Source organism: Amblyomma americanum, chromosome 3 (genome assembly GCF_052857255.1).
Source record: "Amblyomma americanum isolate KBUSLIRL-KWMA chromosome 3, ASM5285725v1, whole genome shotgun sequence".
Taxonomy (NCBI): Eukaryota; Metazoa; Arthropoda; class Arachnida; order Ixodida; family Ixodidae; genus Amblyomma; species Amblyomma americanum.
Genome location: NC_135499.1, coordinates 9,554,824 through 9,569,346, shown reverse-complemented (window position 1 = coordinate 9,569,346; position 14,523 = coordinate 9,554,824). Strand labels below are relative to the sequence as shown.

Here is a 14,523-nt window from a genome sequence, read left to right as displayed (position 1 = left end):
TATGACAGCTGCACGCGATAGCTTATATATATAGTTGCGCAGCCGACCACTGCAGGTACCAGTAAACACGTACCCCGTTTAGAATGAATTTAAAAACGCGGTTGGGAGTTGGAATTATTTGTCCGGGACGCTGCGGTCAAAGTTCGCAGTTTTGAAAATTGAAACACGGAAATTTTTGCGCATAGCTAGTCACTCTTGCATAAGTAAATATCTTATTCCTACCCATCATCCCTTTGTCAGAACACATATATTAATGAGAAAAACGACCCATTTGATGCAATTAAGTTCACAGTCCTACAGGGTGGGTTCCACAACAAAGAGAGCAACGGGAGTCGTACTTTATTTACAAATTTGTAACAATTGCTCACGGCATTAATGAAAGTCCGGGTTTATTGACCTCCATCGCCCCTTTCAGAGCCAGTGCTGACCTTAGGAGTGCCGGCGCGTCAAACCTCGGTCGTTTGCCGTCAGCGGCATCTTTTTCAAGCTTCGCTGCCCGTCCGCTTACACAAAGCTCATAATTCATCCCCCACCCCTGTCTTCCCAGTTCGACGTACCACCTTGCCGAGCGGGGTGCAATTGAAGAACCAAGAACCCTTGATTAAATGCTCCTGCCATTCACCTTTACCCCCCCCCCCCCCCCACAGGACACTTTCGCGAACTCGTATGTTTTGCCGCCTTTTTCTTTTTCTTTTGTGTGTGTGTTTCATGCACAGTGCACGTGTGTGTAGTTAAGCTAACTGCGCCGCTGATTCCGCCTTCACTATTCGTACCGAAGACGCTCCTGGAACGTCTCCTGCCCTGTCTGAATTTATTGTTTATTTGTTTGCTCGTTTTGGCCGGCGGCACGGGCAGTACATGCATCTATGATTCTTATCTGCTCCGGCACTCCGCCAAAGTCTGTCATTGTTGCTTTGAGGGCCCGGATGCCCTCCCTCCCCTCGTTATTCCTTTTTCCCCCGGGATGGCCCAACACCCTCTAAATACTTGCATTGAGAGGGTGTTGGATGGCCTCCCGCGCAAGCTCGCTGGGCGGCAGGGGACAAAGCGTTTTTCTTTTTCTCTTTATTTCTTTCTCCTTTTTCTAGTATTTTTCTTTTGTGCCCATCAAGGGTTCTTGGTTCTTCAATTGCACCCCGCTCGGCAAGGGGGTGCGTCGAACTGGCAAGACAGGGGTGGGGGATGAATTCAGAGCTTTGTGTAAGCGGGCAGCGAAGTTTGAAAAAGATGCCGCTGGCGACAAACGACCGAGGTTTGTCGCGCCGGAATTCCTAAGGTCAGCATTGGCTCTGCAAGGGGCGATGGAGGTCAATACACCCGGACTTTCATTAATGCCGTGAGGAATTGTTATTAAGTTTGTAAATAAAGTACGACTCGCGTTGCTCGAGATCTCTTTGTTGTGGAACCCACCCTGTAGGACTGTTAACTTAATTGCATCAAATGGGTCGTTTTTTTCATTAATATATGTGTTTTAACAAGGGGAGGTAGGGATAAAATATGCGCGCGGTGGTTATTAAAGCGAATTCGTATAACGTTAACGGCCTGCCCAATGTACTGCGTACTGCACACACTGCATCCTAGGAGGTATATTACGTTGCAGAAATCCCAATCAGAGTTGTCATTAATTTTCCATTTGAATCCTGAAGCTGTGCTTATTTCACAGCTTGATGTTTGTAATGTGTTTGCAGACCTGGAATCTACTTTTTCCACAAGGTCGACACCCCAAAACCGGCTCTTTATGTGACTGAGTGTATTAGAATGTTTCGAATGTTTTTCGGTCGTCTGTAGACTGCATGAGGGAGAGCAGTGAAAATTTTGGCGAGGCGCTAGCTCGCTTTGTTTGAGAATGTTGAAATGTTTTTTTGAAGATTTTGTTTACGTACGTTAGGCGGCTGGGTTACTGGTGAAGGGAAGTACGAGATTTGCCTGATGGTCTGTTTGCTCGCTGTATCGACGTCACTCCAGTATTTGCTCTCGGTTGGGTTTAGATCTCCTTTGAATGGCATCGTCGGCAATGGCGACGGGTATCGCTGCTTAATGAGGACTTCTTGCATGCGTTTGGAATTTTTTACGAAGTCTTCATCTTGGGAACATATTCCTTTAGATCGATGTGCCTGAGAGTATGGGATGCTTGTTTTAGAGTGACGAGGATGGTGCAGTCATGGTTCATTATGCAATGTAAAATCTGATTCACGAATATTTTTGTTACTTGTTGCACGATACGTTTGTTCCTGAAATTCAGCACATCCACCAGTATTGCGTTCCCGCGCGGCTTTCTTTTTTTTTAACTGAGTACAGGTGAATAGCCACCGGATTCTTGGCTGATCGCCCAGTGTAGGTATGTGCCATCTTTTGATAGGCTAACAACATCAACAAAATTCGTCTTTCACTTCCAATCATGTGTGCTGCGGTATACTTTTTCTTCGACTTTGTATTGATTCCATCCGTAGTAGGCATGGGAGGCATTGGCCACGCTATCAGCTTCCGCAAGTTAGGTTCACGCAGAATTTGTTAGCTCCGCTTCAAGTTGATCTGATCTCCTTGCAACGAGTTGCTGAAGAAAACGGGTGGACGGGGCAGTGCGGGAAGAAGAGTCGTCGAAGGAAGACATTTGTAATGTTTCTTGAATATAGCCAAAGTTTCTGTTACCGTTATTCAGTTTTTGTCCCCCTGTGATTTATCAGCTATTATTCGAACCCCCAAAGTTTAAAGTTCAAAGTAGTAGCATTACTTTTAAATTCAGAAGAAGCTACTAAACATTACAATTGGGATATATTCGCAGGATCTGGCTTGGAGCTATTCTGTTTGTATCCCTGATTATACTCCTATTTTCTTCGTAGATTTTTTGGTTATTTTGGCTCTTCTCTTAATTCCCAGGCATGTAGCTTGAGTTCTCATTCTTGCAGACTGCCTTTCAGTTCTAGTCTCCAAAATTCCGGAAAATCGTTATTGAATTGGTCGCTTAGGTTTTATGTTCCGTGCACAGTGCGTGAGATCCACTTGGTCTGAGTACCTGCCTATTCGGGTGTTTATTTTAACGAGGTGGCTGATTTATTGGCAAGGTCAGCTCTCGGCGCTCCTGTAATCTTTCCTGTCCTTCACCTCATTATGTTGGAAACTTCACGTTTCCAGCGGTTCCAACATATTTCAGCCAGCTTGAGTGATCCGTTGCTCAATACCGTGGATTTTCACCACTTAAATTACCCATGGAATGTCCAGTGGTGTAAATCAAGGCGTTGCGAGGTGTCAGTGACGCTTCTGCGATGCAAAATCCCTCACTTAAATTTATACTTGCGCCGATGCGGGTTCGCTGCGACAAACCTTTGTGTCTCATGTGGGCAAGTTGAAACAATAGGTCATTTTCTCGTCTCTTGCCGGCGGTTCGCAGTTCAAGGAAAGCAGTATTTGGAGGTCCCTCTTTCGAGGTTAGGCCCCCCTCTATCTCTTCCAGTTCTTCTCTCGTTCGGTGCGAGCGCCAAGGAATTCCCGTTAAGCAGTGATTGTGGCTACCTTCATGATCGCATAAGTGCGACTGATCGGTCACCTTGTTAGCTGCATACAAAATTCTGTTGCATGTCTAAAATGCTTGATTCTGTTCTCGGCAATTCATATTTCTTAAATTTTATTGAATTTTTCAATTTTTATCCTGATTCAGTCTTCTACGCCGCCGCCTCACGTCTTTTTTTTCCCCCGTGCAAATATTTCATTGGCAATCTCCACTGTACCTTGGCAAATCCCCCCGCGTGGGTATGTGCCATATACGTTTACTGACGTGAAGAAGAGTATGGGCTACAAACACTGTCTGTACTTGTGCTCTTCCTTTTATTTGTTGTCTGTTTGCATTGTAAGGCATTAATAGGTAGAAAGGCATGCACGTAATGGGCATACCCTGTACGCATGAATGCGGAAGCTGGTCATGGTTGTCCAAGCATTGCCATCAAAGCAACGGGACCTTCAAGAAACAGCTAGGATATGGTTGTGACCCCTCACATGCAGTGATACTCACACAATTTGAAAATGTTGCAAGTTACAGCAGTCCCGTGGTTATATTGCTGCAAAACAATTAAGCTAGCCCATTCATGCGGAAATATTTTTAGAGGCTGCCAAAAAGGAACATGTCAAAAAGTTACACGTCCTGTTTCATTGTGTTTGAAATGAGGCTTAAGATTAAATTAATGTTACAAATACGCGCTGAAGAAATGAAACGATTAAACTCTCATGTGAAGGAAATACATAAGGGTATATTTACGAAAACTTATTTACAAGCTAAAATAGCATCGCACACACACTCTCACGGGTTCCTTGTCGTCTGTCACTTGACTGAGTCGCCTCCAAGCGCTGCAGGCTACCGCGCACCTGCAGTGCACCGGAAGCGCACACACACACAAACACACACACTCTCACGCGCACACGTGCATGGGTCCACTTGAAAGGAGACGCCGCACGGCTCTCCGGTTCGTACTTCTGGCAGCGGCGGCATTTCCCGCGGCCCTAACGACCACACCAATAAGCTAACGAAGCGGGCGCCCATCGGTCCGTTCGCAGAACGGAGGGTGCCGCCAAGGACGCCCTCCCGCACCGAAAGCACACATGCGGGCACAAAAGAACGCTCGCTGCGCAGAACGACACTCGCAGAGAAACACATGTATATGAGAAATGGCCCCTTCTTACAAATGATGGCGGTAAACGAAATGAACAAGCAACTGATGTGCAATCCATGCACATGGCATGCGAAGCCGCGTGGGAACGGGCGAGGAGGATTCGGAGGTACAGCTGCAACTTCGCTGGAATCCAAAGACAGCTAGGCACTTGTCACGGTTAATTTCGGAAAGGCGGCTATGCCCCAGTAAAGTTGCGTAAGGTCTTTCCTTGCAGACCTTACTAAGTTCCTTCACTTCGCACCAGAAATGCTCACCGCCCGATTTTCACGGCAAGCTTGCAAGGAATGTTATCGGCGGTCGCACGTGCATGACAATCCTTTCGACATGCGTGACGATGCCCACCGAAGGTATTTCAGGCTGTCGAAGGGACTTGTACGCTGGCTAAGCGAAGAGCGCGGAACATGCGTCACTGACAGCCCCCTTCCTTTCGTGCGTCGCGCCGAGCCCGACAAAGAAAAGGCCGTCACCCCCCCCCCCCCCCTTCCCCTTCTGAATCGAGGGGCGGGGGGGGGGGGGGCGGAAATTCCGCAAATAGTTTCCCAGAGGCATCCTTTTTTTTTTCATGGGGTCAAGGAAGGTGGCCCAAACAGTGCGAGGCAACGTTCTCTGTTCATTCTAGAGAAGCAAGCTTACACTGCAAAATTAAACCTTGTCTTTCTCTTCCAAATGCAATTAACTAGGAGTCCTGTCCAAAACCATTTCAGGTTGTTATGTGGGCACCCCCAACCTTTTTTATTTCCGTGTAACTCCAGCACTTCTTCACCTTTGTCATTGTAGCCGCTATTGTTCAAGTACCATGCAACATCTTGTTATTAAAGGACCTTTTTAATTGGAAATGAGAGCATGTGCACAAGGTGGAAAGCGCGTGATCTGCCAGGAAACACTAAAGCGGCCCCGAGAAGGGATCTTTATTAAGGATGCCAGCCATCTTGGGCCTCTCCACTTGGCAACGACGACAAAGCGTGTGCGGTCCCTATGGTTAGGCCCCAGCTGTGGAAGCCATCCTCGGACACGACCATGACCTTCGACATCTGATGTTTTTATTTAAAAACACAGGGACCAAAGTCGTGCTGTATGCAGTGCAATCGCCATGTGGTTCCATAATCATCCATTTAGCCCGGCTCTTTGGACGGATTCAGGAAACGACTGAAAAGAACAAAAGTAACGAGCAAACAAAGGTGCGCTGCATAAAAGTTAGAACGTAAAGAGACGAAGGCACGCTGCGCTAATGCTGTAGCGAGGTCTAACATGTAAAATTTCGCGGCTGGCGTCGATTTCTACAAAGCGCGAGTAGTGCCTACGGAAATAAACAAAGGCGCACTGGAGATGGGTAAGTCTGTATACAAGCACGAGTTTTTGTCTCTACCAGCGATTTACTAGCTCACACCGCGCGATTTTGATGTCTGGCGTCGATTTCGACAGAGAGGGAATACGGGCACGAAACGGGACGCTCGCGATCTGCCAGGAAACAATGAGGTGGCCCTAAAAAGGGCCGTTTGCAGGAGCACTTCAACCGCGACCTGCAGCGGCGTGGCGGCGCGGTGAGCAGTAGGCCCAGCAGTGGTCCGTCTTGTGCCCTTTGGCTCCGCACCGACGACACCGGTGCACGACGTACACCTCTCCTGGTCTTGCCCTTGAAGCCGACGCTATCCCTGGTCCGTAGATCTTGACGAGGGCCGCGACGATAATCTTTGACATCTGGTCGATGCCCCGGTCTGCGGCAAACAAGGACAGCATCGGCTCGCCAGAAGCATCCAGGAAACGATGCTGCAAAAAAAGTTACGTTACAAGCGCCGCAATTTGGCGAGTTCTGCACGAGAAAACTTGCGAAAATGTTGTTCAACCCTTACCTCGTGATTGAGAACGTGCACGCCAGACAAGCGCTTCATCGTGGCTGTCAGACGGCGGTTCAGATGGCGACGCCGGCGGTCCTCAAACCGCACCTTATGTGGGTCGTCGTAATGGAGTTGCAAAATTTTGAACACCAGCACGACGTGCTCCTGCAGCAGGAAAACGAGGTCCTGGAATGCGCAAGGCATGTAGGTAAGCGGTACAGCACTTCACAAAGCGAAATTTGAGATAAAATGCGTACCTTTATGTCGCTGGCGATTTCTCGCGGGTCAGCGCCTTTTGGGGGTCGTCGCAATGTCGTGGAAGCAAGAACTGTACAGAAATTTCAGCTGGCTGCGCCGACGAGCGCACCACGCAAAAAAAAAAAGCCATACCTGGACAGCTTCCGAAACGCGCGCGCCGCCGCCTACGCTCACGAAGAGAATGCCCGCAGACCACGCACGCCCGGCGGCCGGCCAGCCGGCCCTAGCGATTCCCTAGGCACTCTAGGGACAGGCCGAGAGAGGCGCGGCGAACCCACGTCCGGTTGAGAACGAGGGAGAAGCAGAAAAACGTCACGGAGAAGCGCATCCCATCGACCAATCAGCGTTTCCAGCCCACCTGCACCGAAACGCTTCTACGCACCCAAGGTAGAGTGTACTAGAATATTTTGAGTGGCTCGACCTGCTGCCGTGGAGCGGGCCTTTTCGTGTAGAAAAGTAGCGGCGGCGCTGTAGTCGCCCACTCTTGAAAGCGTCGCCCGGCCACCCCGGCCTCGCAGGCGGCTGCTCACCGGTGCGTTTGCAGAAACAGCGAGTTTTCGCAAAAAGAACGTAAAAAATGGATGTTTCATCGCAACTGAACTACATTACCGTCCCGGCTACAACTAACCTGCGCTGGGCGAGCACCTGGTAGGCTCGGAGAGATTTTTTTTATGATGCGCGAAATGGTTGTAACATGACTGGCTGTGGTGAAGCACGACAAAAGGTTATTCTAGAAAACCATATTATTAACCTGCTGCTTGTAAGCAGGATCAACGTCACTATTTGAGCGCTCAGGGCCCTTCATTCATTTTATAGCCTGTTTACGATCAAGTTTTTTGTACAAAACGCATTCTAATGAGCTTAGTGGAGCGTTCGAGCAGTATTGCGGTGACTGCATAATAATTTTTGCAGTCGCAATTCTGCCGAAAGCAATTAGTGGATATTGTCAGTTGCTGCGTTTATATGGATGCGACAGTGGCGCATAAAATTTCTAGCGCATCGCATTCATGTAAACAGCGTTAATGCGCTAGGAAGGCGCATCGCATTAATGCACCAGATGAGGGTTGAGTTACGGGAGCGAGTCGACTCACGCATGTGGCGCTACGTTCTCGCGATAGTTAACGCGCTACATGTAAACAGGGTCTTTTATCAGAATCTTTATTCGAACTGTAAGATGCAGACCTAAATGCAGGCGAAAAGAACGACCAATTTGCTCGGCATCCACTGCACCGTTCTTGATGGGGTTTGTTGCATTTTGGAAGAAAACTTTCAAATTATCAAACAGTAGGAAGCATAGTTTATATTAACGCCGTCAGTCTTTTTCGTACAAATATCGAGAAACTAAAAAAAACAAGCATCAAATTTAACTCAGTACTAAACAAATATGTCACAAATTTTTATACTGCAATAATTGACTGGGACATCCACAGTGCACTAAATTGATGTATTATACACTACTCTAGAATATACCCGTAATTTCAGAGAATTTTGCAAAATCTTCGTAAACATCGTAAATATTTCTTCCAAGCTGTACACTTATATTTCTCACTTGTCCACTCGAGAGGCTCCAACAGACGCATTTTACAAGCAGATTTACAGGTTTTATAAGCTTTGTTTAATTTTTTTTAATGCGCTCAATTTCGTGGGTTTCTGTAGAGAGCACAGCGCCTGAAATCGAAATTGTGCAGCACACAGTTGCTTTAATTTAACATACTTTCTTTAATGAAACAAATTTCATTCTAATCAGTCCAGCAATAGAACACTTAAGTGCTTCATGTCGATTTGAATAAGAAATCAGCGTTCGCCCAAAGTAATGCTGCCTCTTAAAAACATGATATGCATTAAACATTTTCCCACCTCTACGAGACTCTATTTGCATTTAATTGTTTCCATGGAATAATCACACTACCGCAATGGGTAACTAAACCCGGTGAGTTACACCTATAACCTTGCCCTAAACGTAATTTGGTAAGACATCTAAATAATCTTTTAAATTGTGGCCAGCTTCCCAAATATATTTAAATATGCATGCCTTTTGTTTGGTCTAAATTTGAAACAAGACAAACAAAATGCTTAAATGTGTAACTGAAAACACACTTTATTTACAGAGAGCTGGAAAACGTTCACACAGACAAAAAATGTACATGGTGTTCACTAAACAAAGGCAATGTTTCGGGGGCACACAGCACCAGAGGCTGACAATGGAGCACTAGTCGCTGCTTTGTAGATGCAATCTAGCGAGTATTCATAAACGGCTCAGCTTTAAGTGCTGCTGTGCCCTCCTCCGTGCAATGTCACGAGACTTGTGAAGTCCCTTAACATAAAAGTAGAGCTTTGTTACAATATAGAAACCAGTCAAGTTTGCCGTGAACAGCTTTCTGTGCTCATCACAGCCAACACTGCCCATGCCTTTCTCGTGTATGATGGCAAGCACGTCCATTATGCTGTCATGGTGGAGCTCAGTGTTACTGAAACAGCCCGTAAAGCTGTCTTCGAGGGCACTGATGAATTTGAATAGCTTTAGTGATGGATATAGCAGACCCCCATGATTACACGAATTGGTGAAGCCAGCAACACCCAAGTGCTCCCCTTCACAAGCAGTCAACAAGAGTTGTTCCTTGCACTCATCACATTTCATCTTTAGTACAAACTTCCTGGTAGCATACCCGGCCACATAATATGTCAGTCTGGAGTCGCTCCTCTGAGCATTGTAAGGATGCCCTGGAGTGCCTATGCAGCTGTTACCAAGTGCAGCCTCTGCTCCTTCAAAATCCCCCTCGTTAATGAGCAAGTCGATGAGTTTCTGCTGCTTGTAGGAACCTGCCGCTTGGTCCTTAGTAGTCAAAAGTGAGCTCAATACATCCTCCTCAACATGCGAACCCAAAACACTTCTTGCTAGGTTGGAGTAACTGAGGCAGTTAATGGTCGTCAAGAACTGCTGTGGTGTAGGGTTGGCGTTACATCCAGACGACAATCTCACAATACCAAAAAGGTTTTCTATCTTGTCCTGACTCAAGCGAGAGGTCATCAAGTAAGCATAGCCCAGCTCTGCGTGAAGATATTTGAGCAGCTCTAAGGTACTTGTGATTGTGACTCGCAGCCCTTCTGCCGTTGAATTACTCAGGAAATGCTTCTTTGCAGTGCCTTTTTCCCAATCTGAAAGGTATTGCAAGAACTCCCCAAGCTCTTGCGCTTGAGTTGAGTTTGGTTTCAAGGCTTCAGCTGGAAAGCGTGATGTCATAATGGAGATGAGGGACTCCATTTTCCTGTAGAACAACAACAGTTACTGTAAGTGCAACCCAAAGAAGCAGCAGTGATTATGCCAGACAGTTTACACAAATAGTTAAGGAATGGAAACTACGTGTAGTGAAACAGGCATTGTCAAATTAAAATTTCTTACAGAAGTGCCCTTAAAAACAAGAATGTAATAATGATGTAATGAAAGCAGCCTGATTATACAGAGAACTCTTACCTAAAGAACTTTTGGGTTGGTTCAACATTTCCACAGCGTGCTTCAATCTGCCCTTTGTACAGCTGAATGCCCCTTAAAGATTGAGAGCTGAATATCTGGAAGGCATAGGAGCATCGCATTTTTTCAAAGCTGTTTGGTTCCAAATGCACTTTAGTAAGCCGGGGCATAGCCTTCATTGTTAAGTTGTTTGAGTCGAGTGTGAAAGCCTCTCGAAGTGGTTGCAGAGGGACATGAAATTAAGTAAAACGCGGCAATCAATGTATTAGTTTTCTGTCATAAATAATACAGATCACAAAAACTGAAATTTTAAGCACAATTATTTTCCACAGCCATTTTGATCAAAGTGATGCAGGGAGCCTGAAGGGAAAAAAATATCATACTAAAAGATTAAGATAATGTTTCACTCTAATTTCTAACGAGGATGCGCTCATAAGTCATATTAAAAGAAAAGAATATTGGCCATTTCTGCATGACATATTTATGAGTCAGAAGTTAGCAGCAATGCTGTGTTACTGAAACTTTTCTTGGACAACATACAAGGACACAGTTGTTCTTTTTATAAAATTTTTTCTAGAGGGTGCTCATGTTATGGTTGCATTTGGGTAAATTTATTCTTAGAACAACGAGCTTAATGTTTAACATTAAGACAGTGCTTAACCAGTATCTCTACAAATCTTGTGCACATAGTTGCTTTAGATTCATTACCAATTGATAACTTTCAGTGACATATACTTTAAAAGACACTACAGATCATTTGCAATGTGTTTATAAAAAATCTGAGTTACCATCCCATCTGGTGTGTGGAAGCTTGTAGTCAGAAGTCTGTTGCGAACATTCTTGACCAGGTGAGGAAAGTCAGACAGGAAATGTAGGTGTCTGTTGGCATCCGATGGGTGTTTCCTCTTTGCAAGTATGTCTGTTGAGTTTGCTCGCACACCCATTATTCGCCACATCTTCCGGTTCCACATTGCGGCATCGCACGTTACATAATCAACAAAAAGTCCTGCATTCTCAGCGAAGATTGTTGCCTCGAGAATGATCTTTGCCAGCAGCTCTCCTTTGATATTTGTATGGGTAGCAAATGCTCCAAGAATTTGGCTCCAGCTTCCTACTAGGGGTACAAACATGACAACCAGGCCGTGGTTGCATGGCAAGTGTTTCTGTTCTGGTGGTGTATAAGGGCCCAAGTCAACAAAGCCATTCACTTTGCCAGCTGTGTTAACAGAAAGATGTTCCGACAGCTTTAATTCATTGAGTACTAAACCTCCATGGCACTTAAATGGGTCCATCACTAAAGTGACCAGACGTCCCGATTTAGGCGGGACAGTCCCACTTTTGCAGCCATGGTCCCGGTGTCCCACCGAGGTACTAGTGGGACGGCGTTTTGTCCCGCTTTGGCTTTCCCGAACGAAGAATGCAACGCGAGCAAGTTTATTTTTTTCTTTTTTCTGCTTTCCAAATCGTATGTTTTCGGAACGGCCTAGAAAAATACGTTGTCTCCATCACTAGCGGCTTTATCCGCTCTATCCGTCACAGTACGGCAGCACTACCTGACCGTGGCCCCCGCAAACTCGCGTCTGCTTGCATGACTGGCTGGATACTGGATAGGCCGGACAAGGCTTGCTTCTGTGCTGGCTCGGAGGCTTGCGTTCTCCAGCGAGCCGCAGCCATAATCGAAGTCAAATGTCCCGATTTGTTGACGGCGCCTCGTAGTGTCTTTGTCCACTTTGTTTTTGGCTTTTCAACTTATTTCGTCGTGTTGCCGGCGACAATGCCGAAACGTAAGTGCAAATTCACGGAACAGCTGGGAAAAGAGTACCCGTTCATCAAGAAAACTAAGTCAGAGGCGGATGTGCGCTGTGGTGCATGTGGGGCAGACTTTTCAGTCGCTCACGGTGGACGTTCCGATATAGTAAAACACATCAGCTCTGTCGAGCACAAGCAGAGTGTGTCGGCTGCTGCTAGTTCCAGTGCAGTAACCCGGTTCTTCAGACAGGAACGTGCCGGGGAAAAGGAGCTCCAACTTGCTGCATCAGAGGGTATATTCGCCTTCCACACGATCGCTCACAACCATAGCTTCCGATCAATGGACTGCACTTCAAAGCTTGTGCAGAAATTGTTCAGCGAAAAGTTTTCCTGCGCTCGCACAAAGGCAGAAGCGATTGCTTTGAACGTGCTTGCTCCGTCTGCAGAGGAAGAGTTGAAGACTGACCTGCAGGAGGCTAAATTTGTCTCAGTGTTCTGTGATGCTTCCAACCACAAGGATTTGAAGGTGCTCCCGATAATGGTGCGCTACTTCACCGCTGCTGCAGGAGTGCAGACGAAGCTCCTTGAGATTAACACCTTGCCAGGTGAGACTTCAGCAATGGTGAGCCAATATATAATGGACGCACTCGAAGCCAATCAAGTCACATCAAAGCTGGTTGCTTTCAGTGCCGACAACGCAAATTGCAACTTTGGTGGTGCTGCGCGAAACGGGAAGAACAATGTGTTCTCGAGATTGCAAGATTCTGTGGATCACAAGATCCTTGGAATTGGCTGCGCTGCGCACATAGTGCACAACACCGTTCAGACTGCTGCCGATTGCCTGCCATTGGATATTGAGGCCGTGATTGTGAAAATATACTCGTATTTTTACATTTACACGGTGAGGGTGGAATCGTTCAAAGAGTTTTGTGATTTTGCATCAGTGGAGTACCAGCGGCTTCTGGGCTATAGCAAGACCAGGTGGTTGGCATTGATGCCAGCTGTTGAGAGGGTCCTAAAGCTCTATCCAGCTTTAAAGGCATATTTTTTGTCGATAGACAAGTGTCCGTCTCTCATCAAGTCGTTTTTCGAAGACCCATGTGGAGAGCTCTGGCTCTATTTTCTGCATAGTCAAGCTGCTATGTTTGAATCTACTGTACTTCAAATTGAAGGAGACACGAAGACAGCTGTGGAAGTCTACAGCGCCTTAAGCCAGCTGCAGACCAAAGTGCAACAAAGATATGAGCAATCATATCTGCCATCAAGTGTGCGCTCAAGGGCAACAGAGCTCGAAGAACAGGGACAAGTTCGAAGAGAACAGGTTGTAAATACTGTGGTGAAGTTTTATGCAACTTGCGCGTCATACCTCGACCGATGGTGCCAGCAGTTTGATGAGGTCAGAAGCCTTCTATGGGTCTCGCTTGTGTCATCTCCATGCTGGGATGACGTGCAGAAAACTGTAGAACTCATACTCTTCAGAGTTCAATCATGTCACTGTTGATGAGAATGCCATGTTTGATGAAATCAATAATGTTTCACATTATGTGACCGCTGAAAAAATTAAGGAATGGAAGACGCAGAAAATATCTGTTGGTGAACGCTGGGTGGAGATTCTCGGGCACTTCGAGAAGAATGATGTGCCTTGTGAGAATTTGAAGACCGTGCTGGAATATTGCATGTGCCTGCCCGGTACAAATGCACCGGTAGAGAGGGTGTTTTCTCTCATGAACAAGATATGGACGGCAGAGAAGACACAGCTTAAAGTGGCGACACTAAAAGCCATGCTTGTGCTGAAAGTAAATGTACGCATGACGTGTGAGCAATACTTTGCGCACCTTTGCAAAAAGGAACATTTGCTAAAGAAAATACATTCTAGCCAGAAGTATTAAAGAAGGAGAAACTTTTCGCATGGGTTGATTTAGAAAAACGAAAATGGCTTTTGCGTGTTTGAAATAAAAATGTACGATTGAATGGTCTCTTCGTGCCTGCCTGCCTACTCCCCCCTCGTCCCACTTTGGGTTCCATAGAATATGGTCACATTATCCATCACTGAAGTTTTCTTCTTTAGGGTTTCAAGTAATTTTTCATTAAAACCAAATGCAGCCATGTAGTTCGATGTGTACTTCCTTATGGTGGTTCTTCCCGGAAGTACCAATATCTCTTGTCTGCGGATATAGTCGTAGAGCTTAGGGCTACGCATCTTCAGTAGGATGCACTCTAGCATCCACTCTTTGTCATAAGACATTCCTCGCGTGCTTTTTCTTTTTGCCGCTTCAAAGCAATGCTTTATAGCAAGCTGCTGTTTTCTAGACAGGTTTTGCAGTTTCTGCTCCAAGACGTCCTCAGTTCTCGTTGCTGTGGCTGCCTTCATTCTAGCAATGCTGTTACTAAGAGTGTCAACAACTGACTGTAGCCGCTTGGCTTTCTTCTTAATGGCTCGCAGCTTGCGGGATGTATTGCAGGGCTTTGTCGTTTTCCTTTGAAGGCGACACTTTCTGGTTTGCAGAGCTTTCCGCAGGTACTTGCAGGACATACAGGGTTGCCCTGCAAT

General features: G+C 46.3%; 1 protein-coding gene, 1 long non-coding RNA gene and 1 pseudogene across 2 annotated transcripts; 1 reads left to right on the top strand and 2 right to left on the bottom strand.

Annotated features, from left to right (window-relative positions):
• Positions 1-5,731: 5,731 nt before the first annotated feature.
• Positions 5,732-7,120, bottom strand: LOC144122856 (uncharacterized). Its single transcript, XR_013312916.1, has 3 exons — positions 6,754-7,120; positions 6,512-6,682; positions 5,732-6,428 (listed from the first exon to the last, which is right to left on the bottom strand). It is a non-coding gene; the product is annotated as an uncharacterized LOC144122856 (long non-coding RNA).
• A 3,772-nt stretch (positions 7,121-10,892) lies between these two features.
• On the bottom strand, positions 10,893-11,522 carry LOC144122855 (uncharacterized). The gene has a single exon (XM_077655838.1). It carries the CDS (start codon positions 11,513-11,515, stop codon positions 10,970-10,972), a length of 546 nt encoding a protein of 181 aa, XP_077511964.1. The 5' UTR covers positions 11,516-11,522; the 3' UTR covers positions 10,893-10,969.
• Positions 11,523-11,572: 50 nt separating this feature from the next.
• On the top strand, positions 11,573-12,706 carry LOC144122854 (uncharacterized; annotated as a pseudogene).
• Positions 12,707-14,523: the final 1,817 nt, after the last annotated feature.